The sequence below is a fragment of the Schistocerca cancellata genome, chromosome 9 (genome assembly GCF_023864275.1).
Source record: "Schistocerca cancellata isolate TAMUIC-IGC-003103 chromosome 9, iqSchCanc2.1, whole genome shotgun sequence".
In the NCBI taxonomy this organism is placed as follows: domain Eukaryota; kingdom Metazoa; phylum Arthropoda; class Insecta; order Orthoptera; family Acrididae; genus Schistocerca; species Schistocerca cancellata.
In genome coordinates, this window is record NC_064634.1 from 353219976 (window position 1) to 353247749 (window position 27774).

General features: G+C 42.9%; 1 protein-coding gene across 3 annotated transcripts in view; it reads right to left on the reverse strand.

Annotated features, from left to right (window-relative positions):
* LOC126100987 (eukaryotic translation initiation factor 4H) overlaps positions 1-27774 on the reverse strand; it is a 92690-nt gene that overhangs the window by 60232 nt on the left and 4684 nt on the right. For all 3 annotated transcript variants that reach the window (XM_049911653.1, XM_049911652.1, XM_049911654.1), the window contains exons 4-5: positions 14526-14579; positions 4024-4182 (exon numbers count right to left, since the gene is read on the reverse strand). In XM_049911653.1, coding sequence (XP_049767610.1) covers positions 4024-4182; positions 14526-14579 — 213 coding nt within the window. The remainder of the gene's footprint in view (positions 1-4023; positions 4183-14525; positions 14580-27774) is intronic.

Genomic DNA, 27774 nt, shown 5'->3' on the forward strand with positions numbered 1-27774 from the left:
TAATGTTCCCTAGGACTGTACTTCTCACACCCACAGGGTGCATCCCAGATCTCCGTAGCAACAACTCGTGGTCTCATTCATTCAGATCGTGAACAAAATGAGTGCCACATTTAGTTCCTTGTGTTTTATGACACAGATTCTTCTTCTCTACCAATACTGAAATTGGTTTGAATAAAAGTGCCACCTGCACATTATTCTGCCTGCACACTGCCTTTACAACAACAGCACTGACCAGTCTGAACTAGAATCTTGAAAGCATGAGTACCCTGTGATGCTCGCTTGTTTCCCTTATTCCTCCTGCCACACACTGACTCATCCTGTTCTTGAACACTTCCACTGGTTAACTTTCAGTTGTCAAATGGTTCCCAACACTTGCTGTAGCCTTATTTGAAACAAGAAACGAATCTCATCAGATAACAGACACCACAACTGTCTGCATCATACTATTACTTGCTAAATCTTGTTAAAAAAAATGTAAATAAGTACATGTCAACTTTATTGTACACAAATGCCTTGCAATAACATGTTTACTCATGCAATTTATGAAATTTGGCTTGGAAATTACTCATTCCTTTTGTGCTACTTTGAAAATCCACATTTTTTCCAGTGGTAAAAGATGTGGACACACTGTGTGTGTGTGTGTGTGTGTGTGTGTGTGTGTGTGTGAAAATATTATCTCTTCCTGCGTGAATTATATGTGGCATGGTGCACACCTATGATGTGTGTCTGTTAATACATTACATATTTTCACCACATTGACATTTTTTACTTTCCCTCAGAAACATGTTGCTGATGTTACTCAGTGGTAAAAATTTCACTGGACTACAGGAATAGTCCCTAAGTTATTAAGGCCTGAAGTTGGCTCTGAAGACTGATTGCCAAATGTGCATTGCTACTTCTGGGTTGCACCAACTTCTTTCACAAGCTATAATCCTGGAACTAACTCTCAGGGGGAACAATACTTCGTACATGATTGTTCCAGACATGGCAGCAGTGGTATGCCAAATTTCAGCCATATCTGAGACTATGAGTTGGAACATTTTCTCAAACCGGTTGAACTGAGTAGAATGACTCCAATGTGGGTTGTCTTTAATGTACACAACCATGTTGTAACTGTGTATTTTCATGTCATTTACCAATCTTTCATTAGAAATCTTATCTTTCTGAACCCACCATAGAAATTCCTTTGTTTCCATTTCCAAATGTGCGTAGCAAATGCTGTATGTTTCCATATATCCTGCCAACCCCTACATAACTTTCATTATTTGTTCCATTCCTGTCTGCTTTATGCCCAATTTGTTTGTCTCCCTGTCTCTCCCAATAATTCCATCACTCATCTCTCCATTGTCCAACAAGCACCCATCAGTTTTTGGAATGACTTTTGCATTAAAAGCCTATGTCTCATTGGCATTGCAGGTAACACATGCTGAATGTAAATGTTCTGTTACAGACAAATTGGAGGTTTAGTTTCGAACAATGAGATTGTCACTGCATCTGTTGGTACATTACAGTATTCCAGTTTTGGCAGTGTTTTAGGATGCAGCTTCTTTTAAGACATGCAACTTTTTACCGCATATTCTGATCAATAATCATATTAGTGAGATGATTATGATGTATGTGGGACATTCAACAGCAAGGTCACAACACCCTTACAATGTTGTGTCATCACAATCTTTGGAGGGTGATAACGGATGTCTCCACATGCAAAGCTGCTTTTAATGTATTAAAAATCCACAATCAACTGTCACCATGATTCACTAAACTATGACACCAGAAATGTATAAATAAAAATGCTGAACTGCCTGGACAAGTTACCCTTCAGAGCATGCTGACCCCCTCCCCCCCCCCCCCCCCCCCCACCCCCCCCAACACTTTAGGGATGAGACCAAACATTTCACAGAATTTCAAAACATGTGTTACACTGATGTCATCAACGATGGATGGTGGACAAATCTTCAGCCAAATTGAGGATGGCCCTTATGTCAGTATTGGACACACAGCTAAAACATGCTGGACTGAAAGTGACACTACAAACTTCACACAGTGATTTTCCCTCCTGTAAAGTGCCATGGATGATATGAATCAACCCACTCCAATGAAGGACTTCGTAGCTCTGCATCACAATTCAGAAATTGTTCCAGAAGGCACACTGGGAAACCCCATCAGGGAAAACAACTAAACAACTGAGAGCATTCCCTTGCTGGAATCCATCTATATATGTATAATGATATAAACATGGTACATATTTAAAAATGAAGAAAAATTTCTCTGTACCGTGTCAGGTATAAAATCACTTTTGGCCTATGGGACACTGAGGCAGCAGTTTGTTCTATCCCTGGCTGCATATTCGATGGTCTGATACATCCAGGGTCCTCAGACAGTCTGTAGAGCATTGGCCCAAATGACTTAGTCACATGTGGTTTGTTCCTGAACAGCCACTTAAAGTTGGTGTAGATTTATGCAATAAATTCCAATAACTATGGCAATGCTAATATTTTCAGGCCCTGTCAAGCCATAACATGATACTGCCAAATTTGGAGTGATGGTTCACTAGCTTCTGCACATGGACTGGCTGGGGCTTGTCCAACAGGCTCCAGTCAATATCTGAATACCACCGTGGAGGGTAACGTATAATGTCTTGAGTGGGGACGCACATGCTGATCCATAAACCACACTGCCATAATCAAATTGTGACCTGACAAATGCAACAGATGGGGCCTGTTGGCTCCTCTTGACTTTCCTCAGAGTTATTTCAAAAATTCGATGACTTTATACTCTGTTTGCAGATCTTTCTTGTGTGGTAGCCAGGTTAATTTCGTGTCAAGTACTAGCTGCAGGAACTGCACATCGTCCTTAAAATTTAAAATACTGTTTCTCTATTGTGAGCTCTAGCTGTCTAAAAGCAATGTGTACAGTTAAAATGGACATAAGTAGTCTTCTCTGGTGAGGACCTAAAACTATTCTTGCGGACCAAATTTCCAGCTCACTGATAGCCAGCTGTAGTCTCATCATTGTGAGATAAGAGGAAGAGTAGAAAATCACGAAGTTATACACAAACAAAGAACTTACCAGGGCTTCTGACTGTACAGGAGATGCCACTGATGGCTATTGGAAACAGAGCAACACATTGAGTATACTGCCATGGGGGACCTCACTCTGAAATAAAACAGTCAGGCAACACATCACCAATGCAATAGCAAAAGCATCTTTCCCTGAGGAAGGACTGAATAAGAAGTGGCATATGTCCGGTAGACCCCATTCATGAAGTTGGCGTAGGATTTTCTGTCTCCCAAGTAGTGTTTTACGCTTTTTCCAAGGAAAGGAGAAACACATTGACTAAATGGTTTCATCATAACAAAGAACCCTGTATCACTGTCTCCAGTAGAATTAAGTTGTCAAAGGTAGAACACTAATACTTGAACATGCACTGGGAGTGGCACAGGCTATCCTGGTATTCGAGAGCGCATACAATGTGAAGGTTTACCATTCGTTCCAGAGTCTTATGCATACAGCTGGTAGGAGCTTTACTTGATAAACAGAGTTGGAACAATCATTCCCTGGATTCCATAAGAGAAGTGATATTACCTCCTTCCATGCGGTGGAGTCCTGTCCACGAAAACCAGATCTAACTGAAACAAGATAGGATCTTGTCTTTGGCTCCAGAGCACAGATGATGTAGCATGGGCATACTGAACAATCTGGTCCCTAGTGATTAGAATATGCAGAAAGTGAACTGTACCATATATAAATTGCAGTCGTCTCAAAGAAAATGCCTTTTTTGCAACAACTGCAATTTATATACAGTTGCTGTGAAAATGGGCACTACAAGAAACGTGTTGTACCGTATATCACTAGCAATGGTAAAAATAGCTTATTGCAGCTCTACTCATTCAATTGTAATCAGTGGACAGCAACCAAGTATCAGTGTGAATTTACCGAATTCTGTAAAAATCTTTTAGGAATGTTTTGTGAACAATATTTCTAATACACCATGCAAACAATAATATTCTGCAACTAGTTCACCTGGATTGGGTCGTATCTCTTCCACAGGTGGTGGTCCTCTTCTCTCCTCTTGCCGTGGTCTACCACCGAAACTTCCGCTTGGAGGGGGTGGTGGTGGTCCACTTCTGCCACCAGGTGGACCCCTGTTCCAGTCTCTGCCTCCGCCACCGCCACCACCACCTTGAAACATTAAGTATGTGTGAAATTCTTTTTTTGCCACTGGAATTTAATAGAGGTTACAAGTATGTGCATTGTAGTCAACTGCTGTGATAACGTGGAAATATTTGCGATGTCACACTAGCTTGTCAATCATAATGAGGCCAAAATTACATTTACCAGGATTAATACAGGTACTCGGTCATATCCTGCATTGTTGTGTTTATTCTTTCTCATTTTAAAGGAGCACAACAGATGTGCACAAGAAATGTTGCAGAGACAATATTTTTTCCTGTTACTGCTTCATTATATGTGCTATTTTACACACTTTGTAACTGAGGAATAACAGTAAAGTAATAATTAGCCTTTGACAGTGTCTTTGGAAATTCCCATTACAGACTTGTAGAGGGAAGTGAGTAAATAATATTTTGAATAGGAACCCATGTCCGGAAAAGTATCATTTGCATCTGAAAACATATTTGCTAGGTAGGTAAATAACAGGGCAATCTTGGTGTGTGTGTGTGTGTGTGTGTGTGGGGGGGGGGGGGGGGTTTGATTGATTTGTTTGGGGGGGATTAAAGGGACCAGACTGCGACGGTCATCGGTCCCTTTTTCCAAAAAAAAGGGAAACCACCCAAAGAGAATAAAAAAAAAAACGAACAACAGGAAAGACGTCAGACGACACAGGACAAGAAATACTCCTACAGAGATCAGACGAAACAAATTAAAATCACACAGAGTGTGACAGTGGTTGGCCGACCATAGAGATAAAAAGGAAAAGCCAACCACCGAGAACACATTAAAAACTCAGCGTAAAATCGTAGGCCAATGGCCAGAATCAACACAAAAGAACAGAACAAACACTCAGAGTAAATAATAAAAACCCCCTGCCCGAATAAAACGGAAAACTAAGTCAGCCATACCAGGGTCATCACATAAGAGGGCAGGGAGCGTATCAGGCAGCGCAAATGTCTGCCTGACCACAGCTAAAAGGGGGCAGGCCAACAAAATGTGGGCCACTGTCAAAGCCGCCCCACAGCGACATGCAGGAGGGTCCTCCCGGCGCAGTAAATAACTGTGTGTCAGGTGGGAGTGGCCAATGCGGAGCCGACAAAGGACGACAGAGTCCCTGCAGTTGGCTCGCAGGGATGACCGCCACACAGTCGTCGTCTCCTTGATGGCACGGAGTTTATTGGGCATGATCCGATTGCGTCATTCAGCGTCCCAAAGCGCAAAAACTTTTCGGCGGAGGACTGCCCGCAAATCAGTCTCTGGGAGGCCAACGTCCAGAGACTGTTTACTCGTGGCCTCTTTCGCCAGGCGGTCAACATGTTCATTGCCCGGGATACCGACATGACCGGGGGTCCACACAAAGACCACAGAGCGGCCGCAACGCGCAAGAGTATGCAGGGACTCATGGATAGCCATCACCAGACGAGAACGAGGAAAACACTGGTCGAGAGCTCGTAAACCGCTCAGGGAATCGCTACAGATAACGAAGGACTCACCTGAGCAGGAGCGGATATACTCTAGGGCACGAAAGATGGCGACTAGCTCAGCAGTGTAAACGCTGCAGCCAGCCGCCAAGGACCGTTGTTCGGAATGGTCCCCTAGAGTTAGCGCATACCCGACACGACCAGCAACCATCGAACCGTCGGTGTAAACAATTCCAGAGCCCTGATACGTGGCCAGGATGGAATAAAAGCGGCGGCGGAAGGCCTCTGGAGGGACCGAGTCCTTCGAGCCCTGTGCCAAGTCGAGCCGAAGGCAAGGGCGAGGAACACACCACGGGGGTGTACGCAGAGGCGCCCGGAAAGGAGGTGGAACTGGGAAAAACCCAAGCCCGCAGAGAAGCTCCTTGATGCGTACGGCGATCGGACAACCCGACCGGGGCCGACGGTCTGGCAGATGGACGACTGACTGCGGGAACAGGACACGATAATTTGGATGCCCGGGCAAGCTAAAAACATGGGCAGCATAAGCGGCCAGCAAACGTTGGCGTCGGAACCGCAGTGGAGGTACACCTGCCTCCACTAGGACGCTGTCCACATGGCTGGTGCGGAAAGCACCAGTGGCAAGGCGTATCCCGCTGTGGAGAATTGGGTCCAGCACCCGCAACGCAGATGGGGAAGCTGAGCCATAAGCTAGGCACCCATAATCCAGGCGAGACTGGATTAACGCCTGGTAGAGCCGCAACAGGGTAGATCGGTCGGCGCCCCAGCAGGTGTGGCTCAAACAGCGCAGGGCGTTGAGATGCCGCCAACACGCTTGTTTAAGCTGCCGTATATGAGGCAGCCAAGTCAACCGGGCATCAAAAAGGACACCCAAAAACCTGTGGGTCTCCACCACAGCAAGAAGTTCGTCGGCAAGATAAAGCCGCGGCTCAGGATGGACCGTTCGGCACCGGCAGAAATGCATAACGCGGGTCTTGGCAGCCGAAAACTGAAAACCACGCGCTACAGCCCAAGACTGCGCCTTGCGGATTGCGCCCTGTAGCTGACGTTCAGCTGCTGCAATGCTAATAGAACTATAGTAAAGGCAGAAGTCGTCAGCATACAGGGAAGCGGAGACAGAATTTCCTACTGCCGCAGCGAGACCGTTTATTGCAATTAAAAACAGGCAGACACTGAGGACAGAGCCCTGGGGTACCCCGTTCTCCTGGACGAGGGAGGAACTATACGAGGCCGCGACTTGCACGCGGAAGGTACGATACGACAGAAAATTTCTGATAAAGATCGGCAGAGGGCCCCGAAGACCCCATCCATGAAGCGTAGAAAGGATGTGATGACGCCATGTCGTATCGTACGCCTTCCGCATGTCGAAAAAGACAGCGACCAGGTGCTGACGGCGGGCAAAGGCTGTACGGATGGCCGACTCAAGGCTCACCAGATTGTTGGTGGCGGAGCGGCCTTTACGGAACCCACCCTGAGACGGAGCCAGAAGGCCCCGAGACTCCAGCACCCAATTTAAGCGCCGGCTCACCATCCGTTCAAGCAACTTGCAAAGAACATTGGTGAGACTAATGGGACGGTAGCTGTCCACCTCCAGAGGGTTCTTTCCAGGTTTCAAAACAGGGATGACAATACTTTCCCGCCATTGCGACGGAAACTCACCCTCGACCCAGAGACGGTTGTAAAGGTCGAGGAGGCGTCGCTTGCAGTCCACTGAAAGGTGTTTCAGCATCTGACAGTGGATGCGATCTGGCCCGGGAGCGGTATCAGGACAAGCGGCAAGGGCACTCTGAAATTCCCACTCACTGAATGGAGCGGTGTAGGGTTCAGAAGCGTTGGTGCGAAAAGAAAGGCTCCGACGTTCCATCCGCTCTTTAATGGAGCGGAAGGCCTGGGGGTAATTCGCAGAAGCGGAACTCATAGCAAAATGCTCTGCTAAGCGGTTTGCAATGACGTCGGAGTCAGTACAAACTGCTCCATTCAGTGAGAGCGCAGGGACGCTGGCAGGGGTCCGATAGCCGAAGACCCGTCGAATCTTGGCTCAGACCTGCGATGGAGTGACATGGAGTCCAATGGTGGACACATACCGCTCCCAGCAATCCTCCTTGCCTTGGCGGATAAGGAGGCGGGCCCGCGCACGCAGCCGTTTGAAGGCGATAAGGTGGTCCATGGAGGGATGTCGCTTGTGACGCTGGAGCGCCCGCCGGCGATCTTTAATCGCTTCAGCAATCTCAGGCGACCACCAAGGCACAGCCCTCCGCCGAGGGGACCCAGAAGAACGGGGAATGGCAGACTCGGCGGCAGTGACGATGCCGGCGGTGACCGATGTAACCACCGCATCAATGGCATCAGTTGAGAGAGGCTCAATAGCGGCAGTGGAGGAGAACAAGTCCCAGTCAGCCTTATTCATAGCCCATCTGCTAGGGCGCCCAGAAGAGTGACGCTGTGGTAATGACAGAAAAATCGGAAAGTGGTCACTACCACACAGGTCGTCATGCACACTCCAGTGGACAGATGGTAAGAGGCTAGGGCTACAGATTGAAAGGTCAATGGCGGAGTAGGTGCCATGCGCCACACTGAAGTGTGTGGAGGCACCATCATTCAAAATCGAGAGATCGAGCTGCGACAATAAATGCTCAACGGTGGCGCCTCGACCTGTTGCCACTGACCCACCCCACAGAGGGTTATGGGCGTTAAAGTCGCCCAGTAATAAGAAAGGTGGCGGCAATTGGGCTAGCAGCGCAGCCAGGACATGCTGCGCGACATCACCCTCCGGTGGAAGGTAAAGACTGCAGACGGTGAGAGCCTGCGGCGTCCACACCCTAACAGCGACAGCCTCTAAAGCTGTTTGTAGAGGGACAGACTCGCTGTGAAGAGAGTTAAGGACATAGATGCAGACGCCACCAGACACCCTTTCATAAGCTGCTCGGTTCTTATAATAACCCCGATAGCCACGGAGGGCGGGGGTGCGCATTGCTGGAAACCAAGTTTCCTGCAGAGCAATGCAGAGGAAAGGGTGAAGGCTGATAAGTTGGCGGAGCTCAGCAAGATGGTGGAAGAAACCGCTGCAGTTCCACTGGAGGATGGTTTTGTCCATGGCTGAGAAAGGCGTGCCGGGACTGGGACGGCAGATTACGCCGCTGGGTCACCTGCTGCCTCCGATTGAGCACCCGTGCTAGTGCTATTGCTATTCACGGCGTCTGAGGGACCGGCGAGATCGAGGTCCTCAGCGGACGCCAGAATCTCCACCTCGTCCCCAGACGCAGAGCTAGAAGGTTGCGATGGGGTGGCTACCACCGCGCGTTCCTTGGGCTTAGAGCTGATCTTCTTTGATTTCTCACGCTGCTCGTTGGGTTTAACTGGCTGGGAGGGCTTCACCGATTCAGTCTCCGGGACTGAGGAGGATCGGGAAGCCCTTCGACCTGCAGATTGTGGGCACTTACGCCACTGTCGATCGTCAGCCTTCCCGCCGGTGGAAACCTGGGAAGGGAGGGACCCAAGGGACCCCTTGCGAGCGTGAGAAGCCGAAGAAGTTGGACACTTCTCCGGCTTAGAAGCGGGGAACGATGTCCCCGATGGGGGGGATGGTGTTGCTCCTGAGGTAGGTGGCACAGGAGCAACCCGGTGGGTAGAGCCCCCCACTGGCAAGGGGGCAGGAGGAGTTGTACCACTCGTCGATCTGGCCGGAAGGCGCGAAACTGATGGGGCTAGCACAGGTGTTGTAGCAGCGGCGTAGGAAGTTGTCATTCGCACTGGATGTAATCGGTCGTATTTCCGTTTGGCCTCAGTATAAGTCAGCCGGTCCAGGGTCTTATATTCCATGATTTTGCGCTCTTTCTGGAATATTCTGCAGTCTGGCGAGCAAGGTGAATGGTGCTCCCCGCAGTTGACGCAGATGGGAGGCGGGGCACATGGAGTATCGGGATGAGATGGGCGTCCGCAATCTCGACATGTGAGGCTGGAAGTGCAACGGGAAGACATATGGCCGAACTTCCAGCACTTGAAGCACCGCATCGGGGGAGGGATATAGGGCTTGACGTCACATCGGTAGACCATCACCTTGACCTTTTCCGGTAACGTATCACCCTCGAAGGCCAAGATGAAGGCACCGGTAGCAACCTGATTGTCCCTCGGACCCCGATGAACGCGCCGGACGAAATGAACACCTCTACGTTCTAAGTTGGCGCGCAGCTCGTCATCAGACTGCAAAAGGAGGTCCCTATGGAAAATAACACCCTGGACCATATTTAAACTCTTATGTGGAGTAATAGTAACGTTAACATCCCCCAACTTGTCACAAGCAAGTAACCTGCGTGACTGGGCGGAGGATGCCGTTTGTATCAGTACTGAGCCAGAGCGCATTTTAGACAAGCCCTCCACCTCCCCAAACTTGTCCTCTAAATGCTCGACGAAGAACTGAGGCTTTGTGGAGAGAAAAGACTTCCCATCAGCTCTCGTGCAAACTAAGAATCGGGGCGAATAACTGTTACCTCCATCCTGGGACTTACGCTCTTCCCACGGCGTGGCCAGGGAGGGGAACGTTTTCGGATCGTACTTCTGAGCATTAAATTGAGCCCGAGAACGCTTAGAGACTGCTGGCGGCTGGCCGCCAGCGAGAGATGATGTACCACGCTTCATTGCGGGTCATCCGCCCTGATGCCACCTACTCCGACCAAGGGCCCTCCCCACGGGCGCCACCCAGCCACAGCAAAGGCCACCTGGCAGGACGGCCGTTGCCGGGAGTCCTGATACCCCAGGAGGATAGTAGGCATCTACTCCTTGGCATACGTGGGGAGTTAACGGCGCAGGCATCAGTAGAGCGATCCCTGTGTTGTCAGGGGGCTACAACCAAGAGGGTACATGGCGGCCCCACCACAACGGACTGGCTACCGTGCTGGATCTTAGGTGCAAAACTGTCCAAGGTCGTCGTCGCAGTTAAAAGAAACACTGCAGAGGGCAGCGTGGTAATCGCACCCAGGGACGTATCCCCGCCCTAAAGATCGAAAACGAGCGGGACACCATTGCAACGACGTGAAAGCCGGCTAAAGGTCTAATTGCACGACGGATACAGTGCACCATGTAAGGCGCCCTTCCCCAATTGGCTCGCTCTTCGGAATAATTTAGAAAGATGGAGGTCAAACCCGAGAGGGGACCATCACATAAGGCCAAAACATGTGAGACTCCTTTTAGTCGCCTCTTACGACAGGCAGGAATACCGCGGGCCTATACTAACCCCCGAACCCGCAGGGGGGGGGGGGGGGGTTGATTATGTCAGATTGGCTGATGTCATTTGACGTCTATCCCACCTGTCTGACCTGGTTCTAACCTCATTCAAGTGTGTGTTAGAGCAACAAGGTAGAGTACACATTTGCAGAATACACCGACATGTTCCTTCTGTGTGGCAAAGCTCACAGTAATGGAACAGCAGCTCATTACCTTTATCAAGATTGTTATACACAATGTCTGATGCCACTGCATATCCTTTTCGCCACAATTATGCAATAACTTCGAGAAAGTGGTACTTTCACCATCAATAGGCATGACTGTGGTGCTCCAAGGAGAGAAGTTTAACTGTAAACAACAGTGTTTGTGAAAACTGATTCTGTTTCCTTTTTGTTGCTTTGGTTATTAATGAGTGGAATTGTAAAACAAGTGATGTACTGGTTCATGCCTCATAATTTACTTGTAAAAGCAGTCTCATTACCAATATGTTTTCACAAGGTTGTAGTACAGAAACAGAACATTTCCAGACATGGGTTCCAATTCAAAACATTATCAACTCAGTCCCCTCTACAAGTCCCACAAGTGTGCAGTGGGGATTTCCAAACACCCTATATGTGTAAAATCAAAGATGCGACTGTTTCTACTCCCACCATTAATCAATTTAATTCTATATTTACAGGAAAAATGGCTAGTGGACCTTACAAACCTCTTGATTTACAAAAAAAAATACTAAATGATATTCTCTTGATATAATTACGATAAAGCAATTTTCTCAAACCCATTTTGAAGCAAAAGTGCCTATTTCTGAAAATTCATTATTATTTTACAGGGCAAGTTGAAATTGGCTGTAACTGTCAAGACACAACTTTCTGGATCGTTTCGGTAGTTACACCTTTCATTACGGTGAGTGAAAAAAGTCAGCACCTGATGAAGAAAAATTTGAAAAGTTCAACTGGTGAAATTTACTTCATTTTACACACTCCTACGGTATAGACAAACATTTATTTACATTATTACTTCTATATTTGAGAAAACAGCATGCACAGTGTAGGCTGGTATGCTTTATCAACTTCTGTCAAGGCTCAATTTTCCACACACCTTCAAATTAATGAGGCCAATCGAACCCACTATACGGGGGCTACCCAAGAAACAGAGCTTTTGTAGTACGCATTTCTGCCGCTAGCGGTGTATAGTGAAACTCATTGCCAGTTCAGTGCCCCATGTTGTCGACCTTTTGTTCTGTTCATCTGCAGTGACTATTTTCGCTAGCACTGTTTCATTCTTGTTTCACTTTTTATGACTGCAAGTTCAAGTTAACAATCTACAGCTGTGAACCTTTGTTTTCTACTCATCAAAAATGCTGCTGAAACAGTTTTAATGTTGAAAACAGCTTAGAAAGTTAACGCTATGGGGAAAAATTTGAGTGTACCAGTGGCTTGCTCGATTTAAAATTGGCGATATGTCGATTGACGACAAACCTCGTTCTGGACGTCTATGAACTGCCTGAATCAACAAAAATATCTAAAAAATTTGAGCGCTTGTGCTCACAGACCATCGACAGACAATTGATCAACTATCACAGATTAGTGAATTATCTTGGAGCTCTGTTAAGCAAATTTTCATGGAAGATTTGGGAATGAAAAGGGTTGCTGCCAAGTTCCTCAGGTTCTGACTAACAATAAAAAGCACAGAGTTGAAACACCTTGTGCTTTGAAACAATAGCATGAAACTGATCTAGATTTTCTGTCAAAGGTCACTACTGGTGATGAGTCATGGTGTTATGGGTATGATCCAGAAACAAAGCACCAGTCAAGCCAATGGATGACATCATCGTCAACCCGTCCAAAAAATGTCATCAAATCAAATATCAAAACGATGCTGATCTGCTTTTCTGATGTCAAGGATGTAGTTCATTCAGAGTTTGTTCCCCATGTCATACTGTCAATCAAACCTTTTACTTCGAAGTTTTCGGAAGATTGCACAACAGTGTTTGCCAAAAAAGCTCTGATTTGTGGCAGACAGGAGACTGGTTCTTCCACTACTACAATGCACCTGCACACACAGCCATCTCTGTTAGACAGTTCATGGCTAAAAATGGCATTGTTCTGCTGCTCCATGCACTTTATTTGCCTGATTGTCTCTGTGCAACCTTATCTTATTTCCAAGCATGGAAAGGGACATGAAGATGTAGATGTACATGAAAGGACACTGATTTGACAACACTGAAGAAGTCAAGAAAAACATGCGGGAAGAGTTGTCTGCCATTTCTAAAGATGATTTCAAAAAACTAACAGTAGAAGCACCAGTGGGACAAATGTATTAGTTGTAACAGAGTATTTTGAAGGGGATAAGGTTGTTTTGTAAGCAATTTGGAAATATATAGCTTTTGAAAATATATAGGTTTTAAAAAATAATTCCGTTTTTCTCGGTACCATCTCAAACAGTCAACACGCCTAACTATAGCGGGGAGGGCCGGGATTCTTTGCCTCTGCGCACTCTGCTGCGAGGGGCTCCGACATATGCTAAAAGCCCATCTGAAACTTTCATTACACTTTAGTGTGAATGGAAGACAGGGGTTGGACAATAATTGCACAGAAATTTCAATTTTTGATGAGAAGAATAGCACCATCTTTGTTAGAAAGAATAACACTGGGTACTCAACAATGAAGAGTGGGTTTCGTTTGTTTGTGCATCATCCCTCCTTCCATACTATTAAGTTCACTGCCGTACCATGAAACCAAGGCACTTTCGTAGTCTTCTGACGTAAGGAAAAATATCTAATCAACGGGATTTCTAGACCACTCATTGGCTTCATCTAACACCATTTGCAGTACTGTGTGTGCTTCACTATTCTATGTGAATTCACAGTAGTAATATGCTATAAAGACCTGCTTTTGTTGAAAATTTCACTTACAAGTCTTCAAAAGAAGTTCATGGGAGACATAACTTTTTGTAGTGAAGTAAGAGCCCAACAAGCTACCTAGGGGCTCATACTGGCTGTCATGACAACTAACCAATTCTCTGTTCACCTCGTCTTCCACCCCCTTTGCTCTATTACTGACCACAGGTTCAGCAGCACAGTGCTTTGGTTCATATATATGTTATTTCTTACGTGGTGAAGGACTCCAAGACATCCTGTTAATCTCTATGCCAGTGTGACTGTTAGGAAACATCTGGAAGTGACCCAGTTCACATTGCTGGCACAATATTTAAAAGTAGTAACTTGCCTTCCCCCCAAGTCCCACACGTACAACTGAACTGCCAAGAGGGTTCGCTAACTCTTCTCTGCCATCTGTACTATGCCTACTCCCAGTAGCTAATGAGTGTTCCCTATTAGGTCTGTTGCCATTTAAAGTAATGTGAGAAATATATAAACCAACAGGTCTCACTTTCAACAGCAACAGACTACCTACAGACTGTTCATATGAGATTCGGAGCATACCTAATACAGTTTGTTCTGTTGAGGACATATAAGCTTGATGAAGCCTCTTGACAATTCAGTAGTACCTGATGGAGATAAGCTATATTTTTGATATACTGTATTGGCAAGAGACATTCCTCTGTGAATTGATTTCTCACCTGCAACATTGGGAAAAACCGATAATTTAAACCTGTATGTTAGTCACACAGATATTCTGCTCTGTATAAGGAAGGAAAGAACATAAAAAATTAAAATAAATTGAAAAAGCATACCTCCAAAGTCATTGAATCTGTCACGATCACTTGGCCTCCCTCCTCGAAAGCCACCTAGTAAAAGAAGCAGTAGATTTTATTGATCTGCACTTGGCATTTTATGTTTATGAACATTTGTAATACACACAAAAAGCAAAATGTCTTATTTACTAGGGGCATGTCCACAACGATTTATGTAAGTTTCATAAAGTCACTGAAATATGACACACCTGGGAAAAAATTATTTACAGAATTGACCTAACATAGCAATTTTCACCAGGTTTCAATCATCATCATCATCATCATCATCATCATCATCATCATCATCATCATCATCCTCCACCAGGTTTCAATCACAATCACCACCACCACCACCACCACCACCACCACCACCACCACCTTAATATGATTATACACATTCTGCAGGATTAAAACAGTTAGCTGTAGTTTATGCATGTCAGATGCCAAAGATTTTCTATATTCTTGAAGGAGTAACCACAGTACAGCTGCATGCAAAGAATTTAATTTGCTGCCACCCACATGGTTGAAGTGCTTACTTCAATCTATTGTCAGTTTTCCCTTTTTTTTTGATGAACCAGATTTCTCTTAGAGTGATAGTAAGGCTGACAATTAAGTATTTAGCACACATAGTTTCTTTACATTTATGAGAATCAACGGGGGGTAGCCGAATTTTTAATTCTCACCTCAAAAAATAAAGTTAGATAATTTTTTTTTGTTTGCTTGCACGTACATGTAACCTACCATACCACTGGAGGGCCCAGAACAACATAGCACAGCCTATCTCCAGTTTATCAGTGGATTGCGTTAACTTGTTTTGGCTCCTCCAGTGACTTTCCATGATACTATGGCACCCGGATTTCAGTATGTAACAGGAATGTAATTATGTACTGGCAAACAAAAATTTATAAAATATTTTTATTAAGTGGTAATTAACATTATGACAACCCCTTGCACTTCTTTCACCAGCTAACATGTTGCACTGATAAAATATGAAGACCAGTGTGGTGTCTTCAAAATTATGAGTATTTCATAGCTGTGTGTGTAGCATTAGTCAGATGTGTTGTTGCATTGGTGAACGTGTATGAAAAGTGCCTCTTAATATCTAGTTAGCTATGAAAAAGTTTAAATGTGTTTTGGTCATTTTGGTGATTAATTTGTATGAAAATAGGTCACAGAATTTCTATTAAATTTTTCTGTAATAACAGAATAAAGTGGAACAAAGCTTTGTTGTTGTCATATTCAGTCCAAAAACTGGTTTGACACAGCTCTCCATGTTACTCTATCCTGTGCAAGTCTTCTCATCTCTGAATAACCACTAGAACCTACATCCTTCTGAATCTGCTTACTGTATCCTCCTATGTCTCCCTTTACATCCCCCCCCCCCCCCCCCCCCATCAATTGATCCCTTCTTTTAGTCAAGTTGTGCCACAAATTCCTTGTCTCTCCAAGTTACGTGATCTACCCATATAATATTGAGCATTCTTCTCTAGCACCACATTTCAAAAGCTTCTATTCTATTCTTGTTGAAACTGTTTATCATACATGTTTCACTTCACAAAGCTTTAGAAATGTTAAATATTGCTTTTGGTGAATCTACTGTAGAATAACAAGAGATTACAAGTGGTTCATCAATTCAGTTCTGTAGATCTCATGAAGGGAATCTTCAAGGTGTAGAATGAGTCAATACATTAGCAGGTGAATATCTAACAGAGGTACAGTCAGTGTTAGGAAGTACAGTTTACATAAAGCGGAGCTTTCCAAGCTTTTTCTCCTGATGACACCCTCCCAACACACACAATTTCACAACACATCCTTACACTAATATTATTAAAATGGATTTTATTGGAACAAATGATATTTTAAAGAAGTATTAATTTTTATACTTCATTTCTAAGTACACAATATTTATACATTAAACACCTTTTTACATATACAAAACTTTAATACTACTGTGAATTCAATCACTCATGTGGCCTTGACGATCATTATAATATAATAAATATATTATTAGCTTGGATGTAGGACAAATTCATATGCATTTCCACATACTTCTTTAAAATATCATTTGTTCCAATAGAATCCCTTGTATTAATATTAGTGAAAGGTTGTGTTGTGAAACTGTGTGTTAGAAGTGTGACACCAGAAGGAAAAGTTTAGAAAGCTCTGCTGTATGTAAACTGTACTTCCCAACACTCACTGTGCACTGTTAAATAATACCAAGTTACGGTATTGACTCGTTCCACACCCTTGAAGGTTCTCGTTCATGAGATCTACAGAACTGGATGGACAAATGGATGGATGGAAGAGCAAGTTGAAGTTCACAAGTGCTGGAAAGTACAAAAGCATTTTTTATTCTGTCATACTTGTTTATGTCTAGTGTTGGGAAATATCCACCCAACCTCTCTTTAAATTGCACTAAATAGCCAGTCTTGAATCAACAGTCATATTTTGGTATAAATTGCACTTGTTTAATACAAGATCTATGGTTACAGTGAATGTAGATAAGGATGTTTTGAATTATTTTATCCCAACCTTTCCATTTGTTTTACATCCTTGATGCTACTACTATGAACCCAGTTTGGGAAGCTCTGACATAGAAGCTTGAAAAGTGGAAGCCACATAATCATCAATATATATTTCTAAGAAAATAAATGAACCCACAAACTATGGTACAAATTCACTGAAGCATGGTTGAGTGTTAAGAAGAAGCATGTGCATTTGCTCAAGACAAAACAACCATATTACCAACAATGAAAGTGGTATTTAAAAAAAAAAAAAAAAAAAGAGTATCATATACCTACAGGAGGTAATATTGGTCAAAACTAGATTCAAAGCTCCTGCGATTATGTGTCTGGCAACTAATACTGTTGATATATGGGCCATTTGACTTGTGACAAATAATTACAGATGAGACAGGATTCATAAGAGATAGCACACTAAATTACCACAGGATGCACATGTGGGTAGATGCAAATGTTCTAGGAATCATGGAGATGACACATCGGGATTGCTTACATATAAATTTATATGCAGGAATTGTCAGTGATGACTTCGTTACCAGCACCATCGGACAACATTATGCTTGGAGAAAGGTTACTATGGCTTTCTACGGCTCATGTGACAGTACCTCACTGCTAAATTCAATGGGCATAGGATTGGTTCAAAGAGCAATGGATGGATTGATCGATTGAATGATTGTTTCATTGGCTGATTAATTGAGAGGGGTTATGGGCCTAAACAGCGAGGTATTCAGTCCTGCATTCTAAAGTTACTCACGGAAGAGTATCATGGAAGTGAGGGGACAGATCCAGTAAGGGGAGTCAAACTGTAATGTGAGGAAATTGAAACACACACAGTAGGAGGTGGGGGAAAAACACACACACACACACACACACACACACACACACACACACACACACACACACACACACTGCCTTTCCGTAGGCAGAGAGGTTGTGGGGTCCCTCCCAGAGAAAATAGATTGGTTAAGGCTGGATAGCATGGCCTGCTTGTTCAATGGACCTATATTCATTTGATTTCTGGCTATGGGGACATTTGAAGGCATTGGTGCATGCCCAGTTTGTCGAATGTGCAGATATTACAGGAGCGTGTGACCAATGCATGTGACATGATCCAAATGCAGCTTGGTGTATTTCAAACAGCGCTTGATTCACTGGCGAACAAGTGCTGGAGGATGCGGCAGAACGTGTGGTGACGGTGACCACATACAGCACTGCTTTCAATGTCTTCTTCTATGTAACAGACACATGGAAGTGAGGGGACAGATTGGCCCATATCTCATTAGGTATTAGTTTCCAACCATATCTTGGAAGGTCTATTTTCTTCTAGTCTGGCATATTCTCCATGTATGCAATGTATGCATTTCATGCTCTATTACATATATGAGGTGTTACATCACAAATACTTGATATAAGTCATCTGTAATAATTAAATCATAATATATCTATTTCACAGTATACATTTTCTTGCCTTTGAATAGATAGCTAGTTTCTGTGCCACACGCAGATAGTGTGTTTGTGAAGGTGCTGTCTTTAACTAGTTCTTGAAACTAGTAACATAGGTGTTGTGGTAGTCTCGACTCCTATTTTGCCGTCTGTAATGTCACACCAAGCCCGCGTGAAACATGGGAGGATGGATACAATAGGAAGACTGCAATCAGCATGTTTTTTCTTCTGCTACCATGAATTCAGGTTGCTGAGTTTAGAGACAGATGAATGCATTGCATTTAATGTGTCTGCATAATATTTTAATGAGCAGTTTTGCAAAGTGACTTGACTGTAACAGTGATGTTATAGTAAGCGTTATCAATAAATCTTTCCACTCACTTCCATTCAATGATAAGTTGGAACTTATGAAAACTGGCTAACCTAACCCCCTCTAAGGAATTTAAAGGTAGAGAATAAATCCAAAAATTTCGTATGACATTTAATCTTTATATTTACAACAAAAAAACTGGTTATGTGGTAGTAAAACACTGTGGAAACACTTTAGTTTGTCAATGCTTGTTGCTCATAAAGGACAAATCTCTCTGGAACAATAAAGATCATTTTCCACACTGAAAAAAATGAAGACCTTCAATAGGAGTGGGTAAGGACAGAGCTGCCTGTCTGCACTATCCATCATTTCTGTAGAAAAGGATCCGTTGGTCCAAACAAAAGTCTGAAATTAATTTTTCAATAATATTAATGAGAAGTTGAGCAAGAAGAATTGCAGAGTGGAGTGAGTTCTGCTACAGATAAAACCAGGGTGGGCGAGCACTGTCACATATACATATGTATGACTGGTAAGTTCTATGTCGCATGCCTTACCAACATTTTCTGGCCATGTCACTGATTGGTATTACCTACTATAGGAGTATGTGACTGAACACTACTCAAATTTACATGTCTAAACTTCGTGGAGTAAATTAACGAGAAAGCTTCTACTTCAAAAAACTGCTGCCTCCTTAGCTTTACTATATAGCTTCTGCTTATGTGCTACTGGTAGCCTAGCATTTTCTTAATTACATAGGTATTTTTCAAACGAAAATGTTATTTACATCTGTAATTAGCGAGTCCTATTTACAGAACATTACTACTTGCCATACAGCTTTACAACAAATACTGCTACTTAACATGCAGCATTCAATCCTTGACTGTAGACATTCAGATAATTTGTGGAAAGTTCTTGCTTTATACTGTACTGGAGATTGTTGACTATAATATCACCAGACCACATGGCTCCATTCTGAACCATGGACAAGGAGGCAAAGTCAACATGAAAATTACTTGTCACTTGTATTGTGATTGTGTCTATCATAGCTCCAGCTGAAACTAAATTTTATTATCAGCAGGCAACAACCATTAAGGAGTGAATGAATTGAAAAACAAATAAGAATTTCACGATCCTTGGCTTGGGTTGTTTGGGGGAAGAGACCAAACAGCGAGGTCACCGGTCTCATCGGATTAGGGAAGGATGGAAAAAGAAGTCCGTCATGTCCTTTCAAGGGAACCATCCCAGCATTTGCCTGGAGTGATTTAGGGAAATCACGGAAAACCTAAATCATGATGGCTGGACGCGAGATTGAACCGCCGTCCTCCCGAATGCGAGTCCAGTGTGCTAACCACTGCATTCAGGGTCCTCAAAATGGCTTTTGCAAGATGTACGATTATCTGCATTATGCAATACCACACACTGTTTCATTCAGCATGCGGTCACTGACGTATATTTCTGGTGCTCAACAGTCATTACTGCTTTTTAAAAATGGGATAATATGAGTTTTGTGAGATTAAGTCTTAAACCATTAGTTTCTAGGTCTGTTTAGCTATTATCTGAACCTGTATAAGCATTTTGATAAAGGCCCTGAAGATGTTGAGTGTGCTAAATGCCCCAACACATCATTAACTAATGAAATTGTGGGAAAGGGAATGAAATGATTATGAATGATTGCCAAGTCACTATCACAGAAATAGCTGAATGTTGGCACATCAACTGGTTAATGCCATGAAATTTTTTCTGCCGTTTTGGCAATCAAATGTTTGACAGGAAAATTTGTTCCAAAATTATTAAATTTTGAGCAGAACAGTGGTGAATGCTAATTGCTCAGGATTTGCTAAATGAAGTCAACAATGATGCAGAAGTATTGAAATGTCCTAACAAGTGATGAAACATGATATTGTAAGTTGTTGTTGTTGTCTTCAGTCTAGATACTGGTTTGATGCAGCTATCCATGCTAATCTATCCTGTGCAAGCTTCTTCACCTACCAGTACCTACTGCAACCTACATCCTTCTGAATCTGCTTAGTGTAATCATCTCTTGGTCTCCCTCTACAATTTTTACCCTCTACGCTGCACTCCAATACGAAACTGGTGATCCCTTGATGCCTCAGAACATGTCCTACCAACCAATCCCTTCTTCTAGTCAAAGTGTGCCAGCCAAAACTAAGGCTCAATTGTCCCAGAGAAAGCACCCTGGATTGCCAAGACTGGAAAAAGCGTCATTTGAAGGTTACTCGGTTACACTCACTGTATTCTTTGATTTTAACAGCATGATGCAATTTCTTTCTTTCTTTGTTTCTTTGTGTGTGTGTGTGTGTGTGTGTGTGTGTGTGTGTGTGTGTGTGTGTGTGTGTGTTTCACACTTCCAATGCTAACCATTTGCATGGTTGTCTTAGCTATCTTTGATTCTCATAAAATGATTTGTACATAAATATTTTCAATCTTTGAGGATAAGATTTAACTTTAACTTAATATTAAAATTAAGGTGGAAACCCACATTAGGAGGTTCAAAAATGTCCAATTTTTTAATTGCATAAGTCATTAGCTCAACTATCCAAGACTATGCTGTCAATATTTCAAAGCGAAATTCGCGTTCCTTTAGATTTTATGAGCATAAAAAGTTTTAAAAAGTGAATGTATTGGTCACATCCAGAAGAAAATGGGGACTTGACTCAAACAGTCGAAAAACGAAGAAGCTTGGTGGAAAAGGGAAACTCAGAGTCATTAGCAAAAAAGCTCAGCACTTATTATGGACTAGCGTTTGAAGACATAGTGAACACAACATGGAAAAAGCAATTATGGTGACATACTATCATATGATTTCCATGGATGAAACTCCTTAACATGAGTATTGCCCAGAGGGAGAAGACACGTGGTGTGAGTGGCAGAAACGAACAGTCCTTGGGATGGAACATCAACTGCACCCTACTCCATTTTACCCCAATGTACAAAATGAAATTCTTCCAATACATGAATATTTATCAAGGGATGAGTTAATGGAGAGATGTTTTGGTGGTCACACACAAAACGTGAATGAAAGTTTTAATTCTGCTATTTGGCAATTAGCTCCTAAATACTTGCACTCTGGACTAAAAGTCATTGAATTGGCATCATATTTAGCAGCAGGCTTATTCAATGAAGGAAATTCATCCCTTCTGAGGGTCATGAACAAGGCAGGAATTTTAGTAGGCACACAAAGCTTCAATTATGCCAAACAAACGGTTAACCAGCATGCGAGCCAGCAGAATCAACTTAGTTCATTGGAATCGAAGGAAGGTCGGAAATCTCGGAAAGCACTGCTGCAAGTGCAAACTGAAGCCTATGAGGAAGAAGAAGGATTACTATATGATGTTGGAATCAGAGATTAATCGGTAAGCATTACACATTATTGCTAACTTCCTTGAATTTTTAGTTCCAGAGAATTTATTTTTCAAATGCGTTTATCTCGAAATGACTTTTTTCACATTTGCATGCAGTCTAACCCAAAACGTGTAGAACCGATCATTATGAAAACTGATAGTATGACTCTTTATGAACCAACTTGTGAGATGATATCATGATTTTAGGGGTATTTTTCTTTGCACAATTAGAGAAAAAAAAAAAAGTGAAAATCTAAGCAAATTGCTCCAATGCCTGCAAAATTTTTAATTTTCATTATTTTCAGACACACTGAGGTTCATATTCTTAGAAAATAAGTTATTAATGTAAGATCAAAACTTTTTGATTTCAGATGAAAATCAGGAGGGCTACACTGCACGCAATTGGAGAACTATACACACAACCTTCAGCAGACATCACAGCGTAACTTTGTTATTTTTGGCTGAAATTATTCCAGAAAATTCACAAAAACTGTTTGAAATGAGGGCAAAATTTGATTATATTCTAATTAATTCTTCCCACAAAAAAATCCCTAAAAATCAGTGTCAAACAGCCTCCTAATGTGATTTCCCCGTTAAATGGTTTAAAATGCAAATGAGCAGGAGGTCAAAGACTTATGAGTTAATACCTCACTTCTTTATGTAATATGTGGCGAGTCTCGTGTGACCACGGGTGCACCATTTGGGTGTGAGTGTATGTATACTTCATCTACAGAAAGAGCAAAAGTTCGAAAGCCAGTATAAATAGTTTTCTGCTGTGTGTGTGTCTATGCGCCACAAGTCAGCTACAGGTGGGTGGTTGCTAGTCCTTTGTTTTACATCTTATTTCATCACAAATTTCCATTGTTGTTATTCACTCCTTTATGTAAAAAAACTAATCTGAGTAATTGATATTGTTCAGCCATTTGTCCTTTCAATGTCACTGTTTTCAATAGTTCAGGTATACATGGCAAGATCACAAGCAGAAGATAAAGAGGTAGAAAAACTGTGAGGATACTGAATGGGTCTTTCAATATGTAAAAGGTGGCCATAATCTCATTCTCATGAGCGGGTGGAATGTGGTAGTAGGCAAAGAAAGAGAAAAAAAGCATTACTGGAGAATATGGGCTTGGTAGCAGGAATAGTAGAGAAAAAATATAATTGAGTTCTGCAATATATTTCGGCTGATGACAACAAATACACTGCTAAAAAAAATCACAGGAGTTGTGGGTACACTTGGAAAAGATCCAGAGCTGTAGAAGATTTCATATAGATTACCATGGTCAGACAGAGATTCCAATATTGGATTGTAAGGCATATTTAGAAGCAGTTACAAACAGATCATAATTTAGTAATGATGAACAGAAGGCTGAAGTTCAAGACACTCTTCCAGAAGAATCAATGTGCAAAACAAAACGGTATACTGAAGTACTGAGAAATAATGATGTGTGTCTGAAGTTCTCTAAGGCTGTACACACTGCCATAATGTATACCATAGTGTGAAGTTCCCCCCATGAACCATGGACCTTGCCATTGGTGGGGAGGCTTGTGTGCCTCAGCGATACAGATAGCCGTACCGTAGGTACAACCACAACGGAGGGGTATCTGTTGAGAGGCCAGACAAACGTGTGGTTCCTGAAGAGGGGCAGCAGCCTTTTCAGTAGTTGCAAGGGCAACAGTCTGGATGATTGACTGATCTGGCCTTGTAACAATAACCAAAACGGCCTTGCTGTGCTGGTACTGCGAACGGCTGAAAGCAAGGGGAAACTACGGCCGTAATTTTTCCCGAGGGCATGCAGCTTTGCTGTATGATTAAATGATGATGGCGTCCTCTTGGGTAAAATATTCCGGAGGTAAAATAGTCCCCCATTCGGATCTCCGGGCGGGGACTACTCAAGAGGATGTCGTTATCAGGAGAAAGAAAACTGGCGTTCTACGGATCGGAGCGTGGAATGTCAGATCCCTTAATCGGGCAGGTAGGTTAGAAAATTTAAAAAGGGAAATGGATAGGTTAAAGTTAGATATAGTGGGAATTAGTGAAGTTCGGTGGCAGGAGGAACAAGACTTCTGGTCAGGTGACTACAAGGTTATAAACACAAAGTCAAATAGGGGTAATGCAGGAGTAGGTTTAATAATGAGTAGGAAAATAGGAATGCGGGTAAGCTACTACAAACAGCATGGTGAACGCATTATTGTGGCCAAGATAGATACGAAGCCCACACCTACTACAGTAGTACAAGTTTATATGCCAACTAGCTCTGCAGATGAAGAAGAAATTGAAGAAATGTATGATGAAATAAAAGAAATTATTCAGATAGTGAAGGGAGACGAAAATTTAATAGTCATGGGTGACTGGAATTCGAGTGTAGGAAAAGGGAGAGAAGGAAACGTAGTAGGTGAGTTACTGTCCATTCGCATGAATGGACACAGGCAGACAGTGTTTGTTGGTAATGAGGATCACCCTGTGGCTAAACATGCCTTGGTGCACGACCAGCACATCTTGGCACAGTGTTACACTGTCCGGGTTATCTGGATACTTCCTACTAACACCAACCTATCCGAACTCCGGAGATGGGAACTTGCTCTTCAATATATCCTCTCTTCCCATTATCCACCAGGCCTCAATCTCCGCTAATTTCAAGTTGCCGCCACTCATACCTCACCTGTCATTCAACAACATCTTTGCCTCTGCACTTCTGCCTCGACTGACATCTCTGCCCAAACTCTTTGTCTTTAAATATGTCTGCTTGTGTCTGTATATGTGTGGATGGATATGTGTGTGTGTGCGCTAGTGTATACCCGTCCTTTTTTCCCCATAAGGTAAGTCTTTCCACTCCCCGGACTGGAATGACTCCTTACCCTCTCCCTTAAAACCCACATCCTTTCGTCTTTCCCTCTCCTTCCCTCTTTCCTGATGAGGCAACAGTTTGTTGCGAAAGCTTGAATTTTGTGTGTATGTTTGTGTTCGTTTGTGTGTCTGTCGACCTGCCAGCACTTTCATTTGGTAAGTCACATCATCTTTGTTTTTAGGTATATATAATCAAGAGGCAACAGTAAAAATGGAAAACCAAGAATAATTTGCTTGGACTAAAAATGGTGTGGGAAAGGGATGCATTCCTCCACCCCTACTTTTCAATCTACACACCAAATGGCTCAAAGAGAATAAATGAGTGGGTTTAAAGTTCAGGGTTAAAAATTGCAGCGATAAGGTTTGTAGATACTGTTATATTCATGAAAACAAAGAACTACAGAACATGTTGAATGAAATGAAGTCTAATAGGCACAAACTATGGATTGAGAGTAAACTGAAGAGAGACAGAAATAAGGAGGTGTAGCAGAAGTGAGATTAGCGATAAACTTTTCATCAAAACTGGGGACCACAAAGTAGATTAAGTTAAGGAATTCTGCTACCTTCAAAGCACAATAACACAAGAAGGACGGAGGAAGGACAATATACAAAGCAGATTAGTGTAGGCACAGAGGGAATTGCTGGCCAAGAGATATCTGCTAGTGTCAAACATCGGCTATAATTTGAGGAAGAAATTTTTGAAAATGTATATTTGGAGCACAGCACTTGTCTGCGAGGAAACCATTAATGAAGAGAATCTGAGTTTCAGGTGTGGTGCTGTACAAGGACGCTAAAAATTAGTTGGACTGATAAGGTAAGTATGTATCCACACCAGTGGAGACTGTGAGGGAAACATATGAGATGGCGTGGTTATTGCGACGGAATAGTACTGACAAATGCCATGGGGGTATACATGATGCATGGTATTGGTAGACCCACTGACAAGTGTACCTGCCAGTCGCAGTAAGCCAAGAGGGGCCATTCTAATGCAGAGTTCATCGACTGCAGACCTTACCTTGCATCTCATGTCATTCCATTTCTGTATGCTCAGTCTTCAACCACCTGAACCTGCCATGCGTTGTGATGTGTTTATAACGTGCACATCTCTACACAGTTTCGGACTTCCTGCTTCCACAGATTGACTTTCATGCTGAGTTTTCATTTTCTCTTGCAGGATTCTGTTCTTTGGCTTGTTGTTGAGTCACCATCGGCCTTTACAGTACATTGTGCAGACAGTGTTGTTAAGTAGTGTTGTCATGCCTTTGCAAATACTCGAGAAAGGAATGAGGTTTTCCACAGAACCGGCAAAGAAAGAACATACAAGAGAACACTGATTAGAAATGTGGCCTGGATGATAGGAAATGTATAAGATATCAGGGAGTAACTCCCATAGTACTAAATGGAGCTGTAGAGGATAAAAATTGTGAGGGAAGACAGAGACTTGAACATATCCAGTAAATAATTGAGGATGCAGGGTGCAAGTGCTACACTGACATGAAAAGGCTGACACAAGAGAAGATTTCACAGTGGGTCTGTCAGAAAACTGATGAAAATGTACACAGGAGAACTTTTTTTAAGTCTGAAAGGGAGGAGAAGTGTTACAGGTGTACTGAAGCTGTTAGGGTGGGTCATGAGGACTGATGTAAAAAAAACTAATTGTGTGTACTAATTTCATTATAGAGTACATGTATTGTCAGGCACTTCTATTCTCCATAACAGTTACATCCATGTTGGTTTGAGGAAAATTTATTATGCGTTGGTTACATAATAAACTACTGAGTACATATGTTCAATATTAAGAACAATGTTTATCAAGATTTCAACAAGTTTTTGGGGGCCAAAGAGACGCTATAAATGATTATGGGCTGTTGCAAATTGATTTTCCCACAGCTGTCAATAATAAGGCAACAATATCTTTCTGCTCTGTAAGTTCCTACAGAAATGCTTGTGGAAATTCAGGTGAGTTGTAGCCCAAGGAACAAACACTTAATGCTATAAGACTCGATATGTTTCGTATCGGTAAGTACAAACGTCCACATTACAGCAAATCATACAGCGAACTACAGAAGCAAGATGGTGCGGGCTGTTAGGCTAAAGAGTCAAAGATTTTGAGATGGCAGGGAAATGTTGTTAGTACCTGTCGACACCACTTGCTTATTATGTATTGTTTGACACAATAATTAAATTTCTGCCTATGCTTTTCTTTGTATGAGAAGCCTGATAAGCCTCCAAAGTCTGAAACAGCTGTAAAATATTTGTCATATTCAAATCTGGAAATTTGTGATAAGTTCCTGTGGGACCAACCTGCTATGGGGGAAGCCACGTGAACCGTGGCAAGGCGTCTCGGACCGTGCAGCTACCCTGCCTGGCCCATATTTAAAATAAGTTCAAATTATTGCTTCCATGCAGCAACACTTGGAAATACATTTGAAGATAGTGACACCACAAAAGACCCACACCCCTACCTACGGTAGGTCAATAACAATACACCAAAAGGGTCTCATACGTGGTACAACACCCATGGCAGGAAGCTTCGATTTATATAGATTATGTAGTAGTCTGTTTATAGATTTCTTTATAGTGTTTATACCATGGAGGATCACTCCCATTATGAACTGTCGTACTAGATACACATCTGTCTAGTGCATGGTCAACTATTCTTTAAGACTTGAGCCATAGTTCCTCTACATGCTCCTGCCATGAGCGAAGAGTTTTAAGTTCCTCCCTGAGATATAATGCTACCGCTTCTTTATCTAATTTGCTGAAC